The sequence below is a fragment of the Oculina patagonica genome, unplaced genomic scaffold (assembly GCF_052425735.1).
Source record: "Oculina patagonica isolate OP01 unplaced genomic scaffold, crgOcupat unplaced166, whole genome shotgun sequence".
NCBI lineage: Eukaryota > Metazoa > Cnidaria > Anthozoa > Scleractinia > Oculinidae > Oculina > Oculina patagonica.
Genome location: NW_027557694.1, coordinates 1 through 14,252, shown reverse-complemented (window position 1 = coordinate 14,252; position 14,252 = coordinate 1). Strand labels below are relative to the sequence as shown.

At 37.8% G+C, this 14,252-nt stretch overlaps 2 protein-coding genes across 2 annotated transcripts; both read right to left on the bottom strand.

Annotated features, from left to right (window-relative positions):
- Window positions 1-1,694: 1,694 nt before the first annotated feature.
- On the bottom strand, window positions 1,695-5,196 carry LOC144640021 (3-mercaptopyruvate sulfurtransferase-like). Its single transcript, XM_078499263.1, has 7 exons — window positions 5,050-5,196; window positions 4,517-4,721; window positions 4,317-4,412; window positions 3,574-3,706; window positions 3,116-3,217; window positions 2,698-2,822; window positions 1,695-2,137 (listed from the first exon to the last, which is right to left on the bottom strand). The coding sequence occupies exons 1-7, from the start codon at window positions 5,187-5,189 to the stop codon at window positions 2,087-2,089; spliced, it is 852 nt and encodes a 283-aa protein (XP_078355389.1). The 5' UTR covers window positions 5,190-5,196; the 3' UTR covers window positions 1,695-2,086.
- Window positions 5,197-7,514: 2,318 nt separating this feature from the next.
- Window positions 7,515-14,244, bottom strand: LOC144640023 (thiosulfate sulfurtransferase-like). Its single transcript, XM_078499264.1, has 7 exons — window positions 13,123-14,244; window positions 11,299-11,503; window positions 8,935-9,030; window positions 8,525-8,657; window positions 8,122-8,223; window positions 7,880-8,004; window positions 7,515-7,660 (listed from the first exon to the last, which is right to left on the bottom strand). Exons 1-7 carry the CDS (start codon window positions 13,254-13,256, stop codon window positions 7,610-7,612), a joined length of 846 nt encoding a protein of 281 aa, XP_078355390.1. The 5' UTR covers window positions 13,257-14,244; the 3' UTR covers window positions 7,515-7,609.
- Window positions 14,245-14,252: the final 8 nt, after the last annotated feature.

The window sequence follows — 14,252 nt, the reverse complement described above, 5'->3', positions numbered from 1 at the left end:
ATTTTTGGGATAATTTACATAACGGTAATTTATTGTAGGTTTAAATTTATTATTCAGGAGTTAATAAGCTAATTTCTTATTTCTATTACCAGGTCAACAACAGCCATAAGCTGTGTGAGATGACAAAACATCACAGGACATTAAGGGAGCCCCTGCACTGCGTTCTTGTCAAGGTACTAAATGTTTCATTGTTATTGCTGTTTCATATTAAAATCTACAAGAATAATTTATAATAAGAATCAAGACCTTCCTTATAGTATAGTAATGAATAGTTTTGGTTTTGTTTTCCTTTTTTAGAACCTGCCAAGTGAAGTGGAATCAGTTTCCACCCTACTTGAGTTTGCACGGCATTCGCCAGCTCCATTGCTCAAGATCACATAAAGTTACAGGACATGAAGATAAGAAGACTGGAAAGCTATTGAACAGTTACAAGGTGTTCAGAATAAGGAGAAGGCTGCACCAAGTAGTTACTCTCAAGACAGACTTTGCAAATGCAAAGTGTTACACAAAAGGAAAAAATAAAAAACCATCTTGGCCTCACATTAAAACCTAAGAAAATAATGAGTGGTCTGTATTACCCAGACAATAAAGAAACAATTAGATAAATTATAGAGAATTCTCAGAGTGCCAAAAAAATTTCAAAGATTAAGAAAACCTTTTATGAGTTTATTTATTGCTCTGAAAAAATAATAAAATGTTGCTTTGCAAGTTTGCATAGCAAAAAAATATGTCAACAAAAAATGTTGCATAGGGGCTTGTTTATTGCCCAGGTTGAAGTTCTTATTGTATGATGTTTGAGTTTTACCATTTACTTAACATAGGTTTTGTAGAGAATGGATAATAATTAATTTATTTCCACTCAGATAGACATACATGTACCAGTAGCTTTGTTTATAAAGCATTTTATATTGTATCCTCTACAGAGGACCCAGTACTAACATAAATAATTTATTACTGCTTGTAAATATGCAATAACTTTATAATTAAATTAAGGAATATTGATGAAAAGTCAAAGAAAAAATACCAGCCAGATACTTAAAATGATTATGTACACTACAGTGTTTTATTTATATCATAGGTTCAAAAAAAATTAAAAATTTGAAAAGAAATAATTTTATAATGAAAAAATAGTTTAAACTACTCTTCAAATGGTTAGTTATATTAATAATGACGGAGAACAAAGTTGTGACCTGCATATATTAGGAGTAATGCATATTGTAGGAAGTACTATTTCAGCATGCCAGGGATGCATGCGAATTAAGACTGCTGGGCAGATAGTCTTCCAACATTACCACTCAACGGGGTGGATACAGTAGGTGTTGTACCACTTTACGGGGGTGGACACAGTATGCAGTACTCACAAACTTTGTTGAACTTGACAACTTTTCAAAACCTTAAAGCTCTGATGACAACACATTTAATTTTCTTCACTGGTCTCCATACATTGTGTATAGTGCTGGACATTGTTTGTATGCTAGGTACCATGTATTGAACAGATCTTTTGTTTGTTTGATATTATGAGGCAAGATTCAGATGCTGTCAATTTGGAGCTAAAGGGGTAATATTTAGTAAATGCCACAACTATCATTAATTTGGTAATTAAAAAAATAAATATTTACCAGTTAGTACAACAAAGCTTTTGTAAGAAGTTTTATTCTCTGAAACTTGAAAATTAAACTCATTAAACAACAAAATTTAATGTTTTTGGTTTGTTTTATTAACTCACTTTACACATAGATTACTGCAGTTTTACCTGACAAAAACCCTGGTGAACTAAATTGCAACTACCAGTAAGTGGATTCATTACAAGCCCTGTGTCCTCACTCTGTCACTGAACGACTTTTTAGCCACCTTTAACAACTTTTCAGGCCAGTTCATCCACGCAATTTGACAAATTTATGTGCATGATGGTAAAGATGATGAATGGCTGTCATTTTTATTTCCCCCTTTGCAACCAAATGAAAGCTTCCCAGCACACTTGTTGCCCGGGGCGGCTTTCTGGTTTGCCGATAGACAGTCACACCAGACCCACACTGCAGTGCACAAGAGAGAAGTGAACTGTGTAAATTAACCTCCACTGGTTAAATCATTCAATTTGGGTTGGGCCAGCTCTTTCCTTCCATTCTCTGAAACCTCCCTGTAAATATAACAAAAGAAAAATCAGTCAAAATATATACCATGCTTTAATTAAAACGAGAAAACAATCATGTGACCTCTTTCCTGAGTCAAACTTTCTATAGCACATGACTATGGGCATCAAATTATTGCTATTAACATATACATTCTCCCTACTAGTTTACATGTATGTTACAGTACTAGTTGGGAGAATTAAATCATGAAACAAAAACATTTTGAAAAGGAATCTAAGATCAATGCTTAATTAGGTGACCAAATAAACTTTAGAGTTTGCAGACCACCTTAGGAGTAAATGAAGTTTGAATTTAATTTTAATTTAGATCAAACACATATCAGTCAACTGGAAAAATTGGTAAAATGTTTGAGAAACTGTGTTTCATATATTTTTGCATTGGGGATAACACAGAGGGTGAGTTTTAATATAAATTTGATTACTTCATTCACGAAACTGTCTGCTTGTCAGTTCCAGTCCCCAGTTATTTCGTGAGCATGCAGCTCAGAGCTAATATCCTAGCTGTAGTACACTAAGCTATATTTGCCAATTCTCAGTGTACAACTTACATGATAGACTGCCACATCAGGACAACCACAGAGATGAGCAGCAAGTACCAATGCACATGATGACATGCCGCCGCCACACATACCAATCACTGGTTTACTGAGATCAATTCCAGCATCGGCGTAAACTGTGAGGCAATAAAACTCTTAGAACATAATAATTATATAAATCAAACAATTCAGTACTAATCAACTGTAAGTGTAATGCAGTGGCAAATCCAGACCTTGAACTAAAAAGTCTGGGGCCCGATTGGGGGGTGTGTGTGTACACTCCAAATAAATTTAGTGGGGGAGTCATTAAAAAATGTCTTTTACCAAAAGTGACACAAAGGTCTCCTAGTTCTGCCACTGTAATGTACATTAACATTAGTTAATTTTTGTTGATTGCTGATACAGGCTACTTGTATTGGAAATAACCTACCTTTCTTGAGCTCTTCAACAGTCTTAAGAGTTCTGGTAACAGGATTAAACAGGCTTGGAAATGGAATGTTTACTGCACCAGGGTAGTGGCCAGACTTTGGATCTGAAAAAAACAATTTTTCATTTTATTTTTAATTTGAAAATTTGAGAATTTTCATTTCATTTTCATTTCTGAAAACAACTTTATTGCTGGTGAATTATGTGACACTAGCCATGTCAGACACTACCATTAAAACTGTAGAGAAAATGAATATCCTGCTCACAACTAACAGATTGCAAACCCTGCAGCTGTCAGGAAAGTCCGCTTCCATTTAATGACATTTCCTGACAGATTGGTATTTAAATTTGGTAGTACCCCATCCTCAGGCACCTTACTTCTTTTCACCCTAAGAGGGATGCCAAACAAAAAAATCAAACCCTTTTGTCAAAGATATGTTCATAATGTTTCGACATATTTACCATCTGCCGAGTGGTTAAATGAGGCAGAGGCACGACTGTCGCAAACTTGTGCTTTATGTGAAGTTAGGTTTTCTTGCATGTCTTCAAACTTTTTGATCCACTTTGGGTTGTACTTTGCTGTAAAATCTCCTTCCTGTAATATAAAACAATTAGTATTACAAATTATCACTGTCAGTGACAATTTTCTTATTAACTCTGCGCATGCCAGGTGTAGAATTGGTCTAAACCATCTCCAAATTCATACAACACATATCCGCTGGGGTCCTTTGGTCTGGTATCACCAGTCCCAAGCATAGATAAAGGAAGAAGGTTGATAGGGTTAGCAACCCCTATTCTATACAAAAAGGAGTGCAACAGAATCCAGAATGTGAAAAAATCTGATACATGTTAGTGAGCACAGCATACTTGCAACTTAATCAACACTTGAATAGTTGGTGATTGGTCCTTCAAAAAAATTTACATCTTGTAGAATTTAAGTCAAACTTCACTGGTCTCACTCATGGTTTCATAGTTTTTCCCATCACCATCTCAGTCTCACTTTTAAAATGGTCTAGAAAGTCTTGGGTTCATTCAAAATGTGCTAGCCTGCTAACAGGCTCCCGAATGGGGCAGGATGGAAAAAATCTGTGAGCAAAGCAATATTTAATGGCCTGGGGTGAATGGGCCAAGCCTACTTGATCTATAGCATGTCAGCGAAACAGAAAAAAGAACCATGCACGTGGTAGTCTGACTTTAGATCATACCCTTTTCTTGACCATCATATTTGTTGTTTCATAGCCATCAGCAATCCACCTCTCTAGTCCTCCATCAAGCACTGAAACATTCTCATGACCAAACAGCTGTGAAAGTGAAACAATAATTATGAAAAACACCTAGTGTAGAAAGAGAAAAAAAGTGACGAAAGCCCCAATTGCATATTCAATGTACAAGTTAACGTACAGACCTTGAACATCCACCAAGCTCTTGAACCCATAAACAACCCACACTTTCCAGTGTTTTCATAAATGATAACATGATCACTGTTATTCACTGCACTGCCTCTTGCATTCATTTGAAAGGTTTCAGCATCTGGAATATTCCGAGGATACAAGGGGGTATTCTCTACTCCAAAGAACACATCCATGTATGAAGCACCCATGATATGTTTCCTAAAAGTAATAAGTTAATGCAAATCAGTTATTACTCTCAGTGATTCATAGAACGTCTGAGAATCCGCCGAGTTGAAGGCGTCCACTACATAACTCCTAACTGAAAGTTTGACATCTCGACCCATTCAGCTCTAGCATGCATAGTTTTATATAATACTTGCATACAACTATGTGTCATGATTGAAAGACATATTTAACTGGTTTGCACTTCAGCAGCAGTGGCAGCCACAACTGAGATCCAAATGAAGATCTTGCAACCGAAAGTTATTAATATCGAAATTCATAATCCCGGCTAATCAAGCAAAAATACAAGGATGCCTTGGCTTACTTTGAGAATTCCATGCAAGTATCATCCTTGTCGCTAAACCATGTCACATCTAAAACTGCTAAGCCACCTTGAGTGTTTTGGAGCTCTTTGTTTAGCCATTCTGTGGACACGACAGGCGGGGGAAGTTGTAAGGAAGACATGTTGAAATCAACAAGGCGTTCGAAACTGCAAGCTTGAGTGTTGTACTGTTGTGGGGGGAGGGGTATGTAGGTCATATGGTCAAGGAGAAAGTGACAGAGATAAAAAGAAGTTTGACAAAGGGGATTTTTTTGGAGTTTATAAATTGTTTATAAATTAAACGCATTTTTTATATATATTTTTTTTATTTAATGGGTATTTTGAGGGTGTTTTTGAGTAACCTTCCCGTTTCCCCACCCCACCTGAGACGTCATTGCTCAATGCAACAGTCCCGTGGTTCCTCCCGATTCCATCGTCACGCAACGCTTCTCCTTTCAACAGCTCTCAACAGCAGGATCGGTTTTGCGGTATTAAAAGTTAAGTTACCGTAAACGGCGTAAAGACCGTTAAGTTAGAAGCCTGTTCCCACATTCAGTATAACAACCTCTTGCTAGTTTTGGGGCTGTTCTTTGACTCAAAATGGTCTCTCGCGAGTTTTTAAACTAGTCTGGGAAACGAACGAAAGAAGGCGGCCGACTGGATCGGGACGTTCCATTTTTTATCCGCACCCCCCCTAAGGATGACAGGAATCCAAACCCTCAACTTTTTGTCGGTGCCCTTTGAAAAATGAAATCCGAAGGGTTGATTGTTTGTCGGCACCTTTGAAAAAAATTTCCGAACGGTCCAAATTTTGTCGGCTTCTTTGAAGAAAAAATCCGAACCCCCCTTAGCAAAAACCCGCCATCCTTAGGGGGGGTGCGGATAAAAAATGGAATGTCCCATCTTTAATAGCGGACTGTTTATAGTTCATGATTAGCTGTTTAAACTTTGCCTAGCTACGCAGGTGAGTACAGATTTGCATAATTTTTGAGGCCATTTTGACAACAAAATGACGTAAAAAACAAACTAGACTGTTTTGCATCAAAGGTCTGTGGTAGTAAACTTAAAAATATTTGAACATCTTTACCAGATTTATGCAGACAACATAGTGCCTGCTTATAAATGTATTAATTGAGCTTATAATTTAATAGCAAGATCTACAATGACAATCTTCTTTAAGTAAAAACGAACAAACAAACAAACAAAAAACAACCAGCCATTCAAATGGTTGTAATACAAAAGAACCCATTGGCCTACATGTAGCTGTACTCCCCCCCAGGGGGTGGGTACGGGAGGGGGGGTTAAGGATTATGGAATTCCGAGGGCATGGGGGGGTAACGCATTTTGGAATTTCCGAAGGCAAGGGGGGCTTAAAATATTGAAGCCGTCCGTCGTGGTGTATGGATATTTTCTGGAATTGCCCAATGCCTACCGTATTTATTCAATTGAACGCCGCCCTCGAATAAACAGCACATTCTAGAGCAGAAATATTAATAAACGCCGTCCTCGAATAAACACCGCATCACGATGTAGCGTTCATTGGTATTATAGACTCAAAAAGCAAATGCCATAAAATATCAAGTTTGAGCAAGCCTAAAATAATTATTTTCCTTGATGGTAACAATGTTTTATGTTTTATGGTATTGAAAATGGCTTTTGAGACAAGTCCACATGTTCCTGTTTTCAAAGTTCAAATGTTCAGTTACCATGCTGTTGTTTGCAAGAAATAAATCAAATAATTAAACGCTGCCCTCCAATAAATGCCGCACTGGAATCGTGAAAAATTTAGTAAACTCCACAGCGTTTTTTCAAATAAATACGGTAATCAAAATCTTTCTAACCCCTAAAGAATTACACCAAAAGGAGACATAGTATGTTCTCTTGGTATTGATAAAGAAAAGAGTCTGCTTTCAAGCCTGGTTGCCCATCAGGCCGGAGCTTATCCCAGTTTCAGTCGTATGAAGCGACTCGGAGTACTTCTACTCCCCTCCTGGATGGGATGCTAGCCCATCGCAGGGTTACTCCCAGCAGCAAATTCGCCCCTACCCATTCAAAAACCTGGGTGGAGAGAGGCTCTCTTAGTTCCTTGCCCCCCAGGTGGGGGGTAAGGGCCGGACATCAATGCTTGCCATCTGTCCCTTTTCTTGGCCACAGCAGCAGCTGTGGCCCGCGATAATTTTAGTCCCAGCTCAGCGCATTCCTTCTCCACCGTTCTCTGCCATCTTTCCTTTGGTCGTCCTCTACTTCTTTTCCCGCTTGGTGCGCAGGAGAGGAGAGAGGCACTGTGAGAGTAAAGAATCTTCCCAAGAACACAAGGCAGTGACCTAGCCAGGGCTGGAACCCCAATCGCTCAATCCAGAGTCCAGTGCACTAACCATTAGGCCACCATGCATCCACTCCTTGGTATTGACCCATATTTAAAGATTAAGGAAAAATAAAACAAAGTGTGCCTAGAATTTTTAAGCCTGATCAAAACCATTCCTTTATTCAACAGAATTAAACAACTACTAAGGTGACAATATATGGTGCTCATTATCTTCTACTGGCTTATTCAGTTGGAACATCATTCAATTTGACTTGGGTCAGCTCGCCCTTTCCACTCTGTGAAACCTCCCTGTGAATACAAACAAATATAATACAAAGTCTTAGTTAAATCTTAGTCTTGAATCTTAGTTAAACTATCTTAGTTGTGTAATAATGGTTTCAAGTTCATGTCTGTCTGTTTGGTGCAATTGCATCACATCATACAGGTGTTTTAAAATAACTTGTGATACAAATCTGTCAACAGTTATATGTTATTTCACACATGATAGTTTGTACTTGTTCATCTTACATAATAGAGTGCCGCATCAGGACATCCACAGAGATGAGCAGTAAGTACTAAAGTACAAGATGACATGCCGCCGATACACATGCCAATCACTGGTTTACTGAGATCAATTCCAGCATCAGCGTAAACTGTGAGACAAAAAAGGCTTTTGTTTAGTTAACTTAAGCACTGTGTGTTGAACAGAGAGAGTCAAGTTCCAGCATTTACTATTGCTACCTTATTATTATTGTTGAGAACACTTTTACCTTTCTTGAGCTCTTCAACAGTCTTAAGAGTCCTCGTATCAGGATTAAACAGGCTTGGAAATGGAATGTTTACTGCACCAGGGTAGTGGCCAGTCTTTGGATCTAAAAGAAAACAAAAACTCTCTGTGATGTTTTACCATCCGAACAAAGTTTCTAAAGTTGAACCTGACACAAACATTGCACTCACTGTAACTAACAAAAACATTGTATGGCTCTTCATATTTGATTTGAATGTGTGAATCAGTTGTTTATTACAATCTGGAATTAAGACATTTCTTATCCTTTATTAAGCTCACATTTACCATCCTCTACCTGAATGATCATTGCTCACAATTTAGTAATTATAAATGAAACACTGACACTTATATTCCTAAATATTGTTCATAATATCGCAGCGTTTTACCATTAGGCGAGTGATTAAACAAGTCAGGGCCACGACTGTCACAAACTTGTGCTTTATGGGACGTAAGGTTTTCTTGCATGTCTTCAAACTTTTTTATCCATTTGGGGTTGTACTTTGATGTAAAATCTCCTTCCTATAAATGTGAAAGAAATATATTTCAAATGTTAGAAACAAAACAAACAGTACTGAATGAATGTACTGCTCAATAGCTTTCATTTGAATGGTCACACTCTATGGTTTTATTATTATTATTATTATTATTATTATTATTATTATTATTATTATTATTATTATTATTATAACTATTATTATTATTATTATTATTTAACATATTTTGCTTTTCATTTTAACGACTGTATCATAGAACCGTTTATTGTAAATAATATTTTGAATGTTATTTGTAAATATACCCTTTTCTTGGCCATCATATTTGTTGTTTCATAGCCATCAGCAATCCACCTTTCTAGTCCTCCATCAAGCACTGAAACATTCTCATGACCAAACAGCTGTGAAAATTAGTTAAAAACAATTTAAGGAAGTCCTACTATTCTGAGCCAGGTTGTTCGAAAGCCGATTAACACTAACCCAGGATAAAAAGTTAATTGAAGGTTCAATAATATTTCTCTTATATAAAAGTGTTTACCGTATATTGCTTACATTTTGTGTAGTTTGAGTTTAGTCGATGGTAAAACTGGACAGAAAATATAAACAGAAAATCTTACTGAAAAGCTGAAAAGCTGAAATCAAAATATGCGCTAAGGCTGCATTCATTATGTATCCTACAGGGGGGGGCAGAGGATTTTAGGGGGGGTTCTCAAATTTTTAGAGCAAAAAAAGGGGGGATATGAAAATTGTTAAATATCTACTGGGGGGATGCTTATTTTTTGTAAGATTCTGTCTAGCTTTTGTAATAGTTTTAAAAAAGTGAAAAAAGAAATGATAAGTACAGCAGCTTCTTTCAAGGATTGTAAGCAACAAGGGTACCTCTATTATTCTGAGAGACTATAGTAGCTATTTGAAGTTTTCAAGTAGTGTGCCTGTCCTGTAGATGTAATGTTTCGATACAGCATAGAAAGTAAAACATCTAAAATGAAAACATTTAATGCAACCTCAGTCTAAGCAGTGCAACTTTATTGAATCAACGAATGCAAAAGAAAACAATGTAATTCGATCAGTGCACAGTTTTATGAAATTGAACAACAAATGTGCACTTTAATGTTCAATGAAAGGTGCGAACAATATGACTGGAAAACTATCGCGTCCACGTTTGAAAATATGAACAAGCTATACGTCGAAGAACTTAACAAATATTTAGACCGTCATAAACTTTCTCTCCTTGGGAAGAAAAATGATAAGATAAGGAGAATAATGGCACACGTCGCACTTGAGAGGAATGATGCTGAACGGCCGGAAAATTAGGGTGAAGAGGATGGCAACAGCGGAGATGAATCCGTGGATGAGTGTGATAGTGAGAGTGATGATGATGATGAGGTTGTTGCTTTTGTCGACGAGAGTGACAGTGAAACGGAGGTTCCTGTCAATACTCCTGGTAGTACTCCTACACGAGCTGGCAGGCTATCTATACCTAATTCGCGCTACTTAGACTGGCTGGCATAGGTATGACATAAACTGTCAAAACTCTCTCGATGTTGTTATTAAACGTCTCTTGAAATCTCAAAAATATATACCGGTAGTGTACTATTATACAGATATTTATTTTGATATTTCTTGTGAGGGAGGAGGGGGGGGGTATTCATTTTTCGGCTGATTGCATGGGGGGATTATGAAAATTTGTATGGACCTTGGGGGGGATATAAAAAAAACGAGCCGCTGAAAAAAAAATCCTCTGCCCCCCCCTGTAGCATACATAATGAATGCAGCCTAATCCTGGATAAGCTTAATCTGGCCCTGGTGTGTGGCTTATCATCACCATGTACCTCTTGTTGGCGTGGAATATTACATAGACCTTGTATTATAAAATAGTGAAATTGTCATGTTTGTATCTACACCAGGGACGGCAGAGCCGGGGGGGCTGGAGGGGGGGCTTTTGCCCCCCAGAATTTCCGAAAAGAAAAGACTTACTAAGAGAAGAGTCTTTTAAGCCCCCCCCCAAGGGGGGGGGCTAGTCAGTCACTAGTCAGCCCCCCCACTTGGAAAATTGCTCCACCGTCCCTGTACACTGTAGCTCTTGTGTGACTGAAATAATTTGTTTAGTACAGTGATTGGAACCTGTGCTCCATCCACTCCAAGGGGGGGGGGGGTGGTGCTCAAGGAAAAATGCAGATGAGGAGGTGGAACAAAGCAGGGAGTTTACACAATAAAATAAATATATACCTAAAAATTACTATGTATCAAACAGGAAAACAACGCTCCCCTAAATTAAGGTCTTTGAAAATAACGTGACTTAAATTTCATAGAGCGTTAATTTCCTATAATAAGGTAATTAAAAAACAGAACACAACAGTCTCACAGAATGTCTAGGATGACAAATTCTTATCCCAAAAACCCTTCAAACCACCCTGTAACATTTCTCCCCAGCCCACCCCCCTGCACCCCTGTCTGGCCTCGTCCAAGACTTGATCAGTCTGAAATACAGTTACACATTATAGTTCCAAAACTTAAAAGTCAGGATGTCAAGTGGAAGACACCCCCTTCCTCAGGGAATAAAGTGCAAATCTACTGTTTAACAATCGTATTTTCTGCTATAAAGCCCTTTTCTGTAGCTACTCCCTCTTGGTTTGATGTGAGTCCAGCACCTCACTTATTCTACAGACCTTGAACATCCACCATGCTCTTCCTCCCATAAAGTATCCAAACATTCCATTGTTTTCATAAATGACGACATGGTCACTGTTATTCACTGCACTGCCTCTTGCATTCATTTGAAAGGTTGGAGCATCTGGAATATTCCGAGGGTACAAAGGGGTATTCTCTACTCCAAGGAACATGTCCATGTATGAAGCACTCATGATGTGCTGCCTGAAAGTGATTAAAAAATGTATTCATTGAAGTTCTGTTACTTGCATCTTCCAGAAAATTTGTCAGGAAGAAAGAAATCTTCAACTTGGGGTATTAAGTTGAAGTGCAACCAATCACTCCATTCCAAGTTAACGGTCCATTAGAATTGTCCCTATTACCTGAGCGATAACTGCAGAGCTAAATTTGGGGAACTTAATGTTTCTAGTTATTCTACTATCTTTGTAAATGTTGTGTTTTGGAAGAAATCAAACAAATGCCTTTTACTTATCAGCAAAGCGCAAGGTCTCTTCTTGGCGAATATTCAACAAATGTTAACGTTATCTGTCATCCGTACATAACAGATATCCTGCGATATACGTAGGTTGCGAAGATTCATCCGAAATATTGTTAAAAGCGCTGCATAACTACAGTTTTTCTTTCTGCAAAATGTGTTTCGTTGGCAATTTGTTGAATAATAAAACAATTATCCTGCTCAATCTTGCGGAATATCGTCTGATTCAGGCGATATTCCGCGCGATTTCGCAGGATTATTGTTAAATAATCCTGCGAAAATTGCGTGTAATAACACTTGATACTAAATCAGACGATATTCCGCAAGATTGAGAAGGATAACTCTTTTATTGTTTTAGTGATCGATAAGTGGAAGGGGGAGGTGGGGCGGGGGGTGGGGCAGGGGGCGTGAACCTGGGAGTATAGGGCGCGGAAACTCTACAGGTGGCGGGTAAAGAGAGGGCGGGAAGCGGAAGAAATTGGGATAGAGTTTGCAACATTGTGTAATGGTCCGTACATAAAAGACAGAGACCGATATCCTGAAGATTGGTTTATTACGAAATTTTAGATGACATAAACAGAAAACATCACCAATTTAATGACCCAGACGCTAATTTTTAGAAATAAGAGAGTAGAACCTTTGGTCATCTTTATCTGTAAACTTATAGCGGCCTATATCCAGAACAATAACAAAGCATTGGACCAATGGTAAAGCATTTTAATTGGTTCAGCCTTCAATACTCTACATTGTGTGGGCGACAAATTGCCTGCGGCCTGAAAACCCCTTGCCTTGTACCATGAAGTATTATTGTTGAGTCAGGTTCGATGTACGATGATTAAACGGTTGGTAAATTATAAAGTTTTCCGTGTCTTTAATGTTTAAGGTCACTTGTCTGATCGCCGGTTATGAACGAAAATTCAAGCTTTCGTCTTAGGAAAATCAATTACTTTTTTTTTGCATTAAATTTTAATCCAAATATTATAATATTTCAATTGTTTTCCGTTGTTTACGTGTACAGCAGTATTTAAACGAGCTATAAATGTTTAAATTTCGGGGGCTTGTTTGTTTAACGCTCACTTTTTTTTGTTTAAATCCGTGTGTTCATAATTCATTGTAGTATTGCTGAGATTTAAAATTCGAACGAATTCAAGGTAACATTACGGTTTCCGTCGTCAATTTTAAAAGCGCCTAATTTCGAACGGTCGGTTGAGAATGACAAGGGCTTTTCAATAACTATAAAGAAGCAAAGCCTTCAACATTTGCTGCCAACTGGGTGAGATTCAGTTGTCAAGAAAAAGGGTAACGCCTAGTCTATACAGATCTGCATTCTAACATGTAGGCGACTTACTTTGAGAATCCCTCTATAGCATTCTTGTCGGGAAACCAGGTCGCGTCTAATACTGCTAAATCAGTCTTGTTTGCCTTGAGCTCCTTGTCAAGCCACTGTGTGGGCACCATGGGTTGAGAAGGTTGCATCGACATGCTTCGGATCAACAAGTTGGTTCGCTAAAACGGAATTAGACAACTGACTCTAAATGGGTGTTTTCAACACATTTAAAATTATTCTATACATATGTATTTTCTTGGTGTGATCAACATGTTCTTTGTTTTATTGCTCGGGGGATTTTTCTATAATAAAAACACTTCGTGTGTTTCACCTTGGTGACCACTGAAGTTGTTAGAAGACTCATTAGTGAGCTTTCTGGTCCTTTCTGCTTTGTGCGGTCGGGAATTCTTACCTCAAGGTGCCAGAGTATTGTTAGCAGCTACTAATTTTAGCGATTTTAGCAAGTTGGGCGAAAATCGCTAAATTTAGTACTCGCTACTGAAAATTTGTCTTGGTCAAATTTAATACTCGTTAAATTTATGTACTCCCCCCTCCACCCCAAAGAAAAAACATAAACATTGTCGACTTGAAAAATTCTTCAAGAAATGGATGCCGGTAACTTTGTTCTTCCTGGCAATGAAAAACTGCAAATGTTCGTTCAATTTTAAGTGAGTTTGTTCTTTTACTGAATATTTATTCCCATCTTAGCTATATGTTTATTAAAAACTAGCCTGTGAACGACAAGCGACAGCCTGAAATACGTGTGCATTCGCAGGCTGTTTTACACTGGTTTACACGATATCACTGATTTTTTAAAAATTTTCAGAAAATCGCTAAATTAAATAGTCGCTAAATCTTGCTCAAAACCCCCGCTAAAATTAGTAGTCGCTAATAATAGTAACCTTAAGGTATGCGATATATAAGGCGAGGTCATACAAAGGGCGGACACCAAAGGGAAGTGAAAGAGACGCGGGGGGCGCGCAAAAATGCCCATATTATCGGGCTGTGAGAATAAACGTCCCAGACACATATTTTATAAATACAAAGACTAAAACATACAATTTAAAACCAACAGAACGATGGCTTATGCCTTGACTGTAACTTTAGTTAAAAACTGAAGAAACGTTACGCTCATTCAATTAATCAAATGT

Bases quoted from the DNA above. Each gene is read 5' to 3' on its own strand.
- LOC144640021 (XM_078499263.1), bottom strand. From the start codon at position 5,189: ATGTCTTCCTTACAACTTCCCCCGCCTGTCGTGTCCACAGAATGGCTA. The intron at 4,413-4,516 runs GTCTGTACGTTA...TCACTTTCACAG, and splicing joins GAGCTTGGTGGATGTTCAAG to CTGTTTGGTCATGAGAATGT. The intron at 2,138-2,697 runs GTAAGTTGTACA...TTATATTTACAG, and splicing joins CTGATGTGGCAGTCTATCAT to GGAGGTTTCAGAGAATGGAA.
- LOC144640023 (XM_078499264.1), bottom strand. From the start codon at position 13,256: ATGTCGATGCAACCTTCTCAACCCATGGTGCCCACACAGTGGCTTGAC. The intron at 9,031-11,298 runs GTCTGTAGAATA...TAATTTTCACAG, and splicing joins GAGCATGGTGGATGTTCAAG to CTGTTTGGTCATGAGAATGT. The intron at 8,658-8,934 runs GTATATTTACAA...TCACATTTATAG, and splicing joins ATATGATGGCCAAGAAAAGG to GAAGGAGATTTTACATCAAA.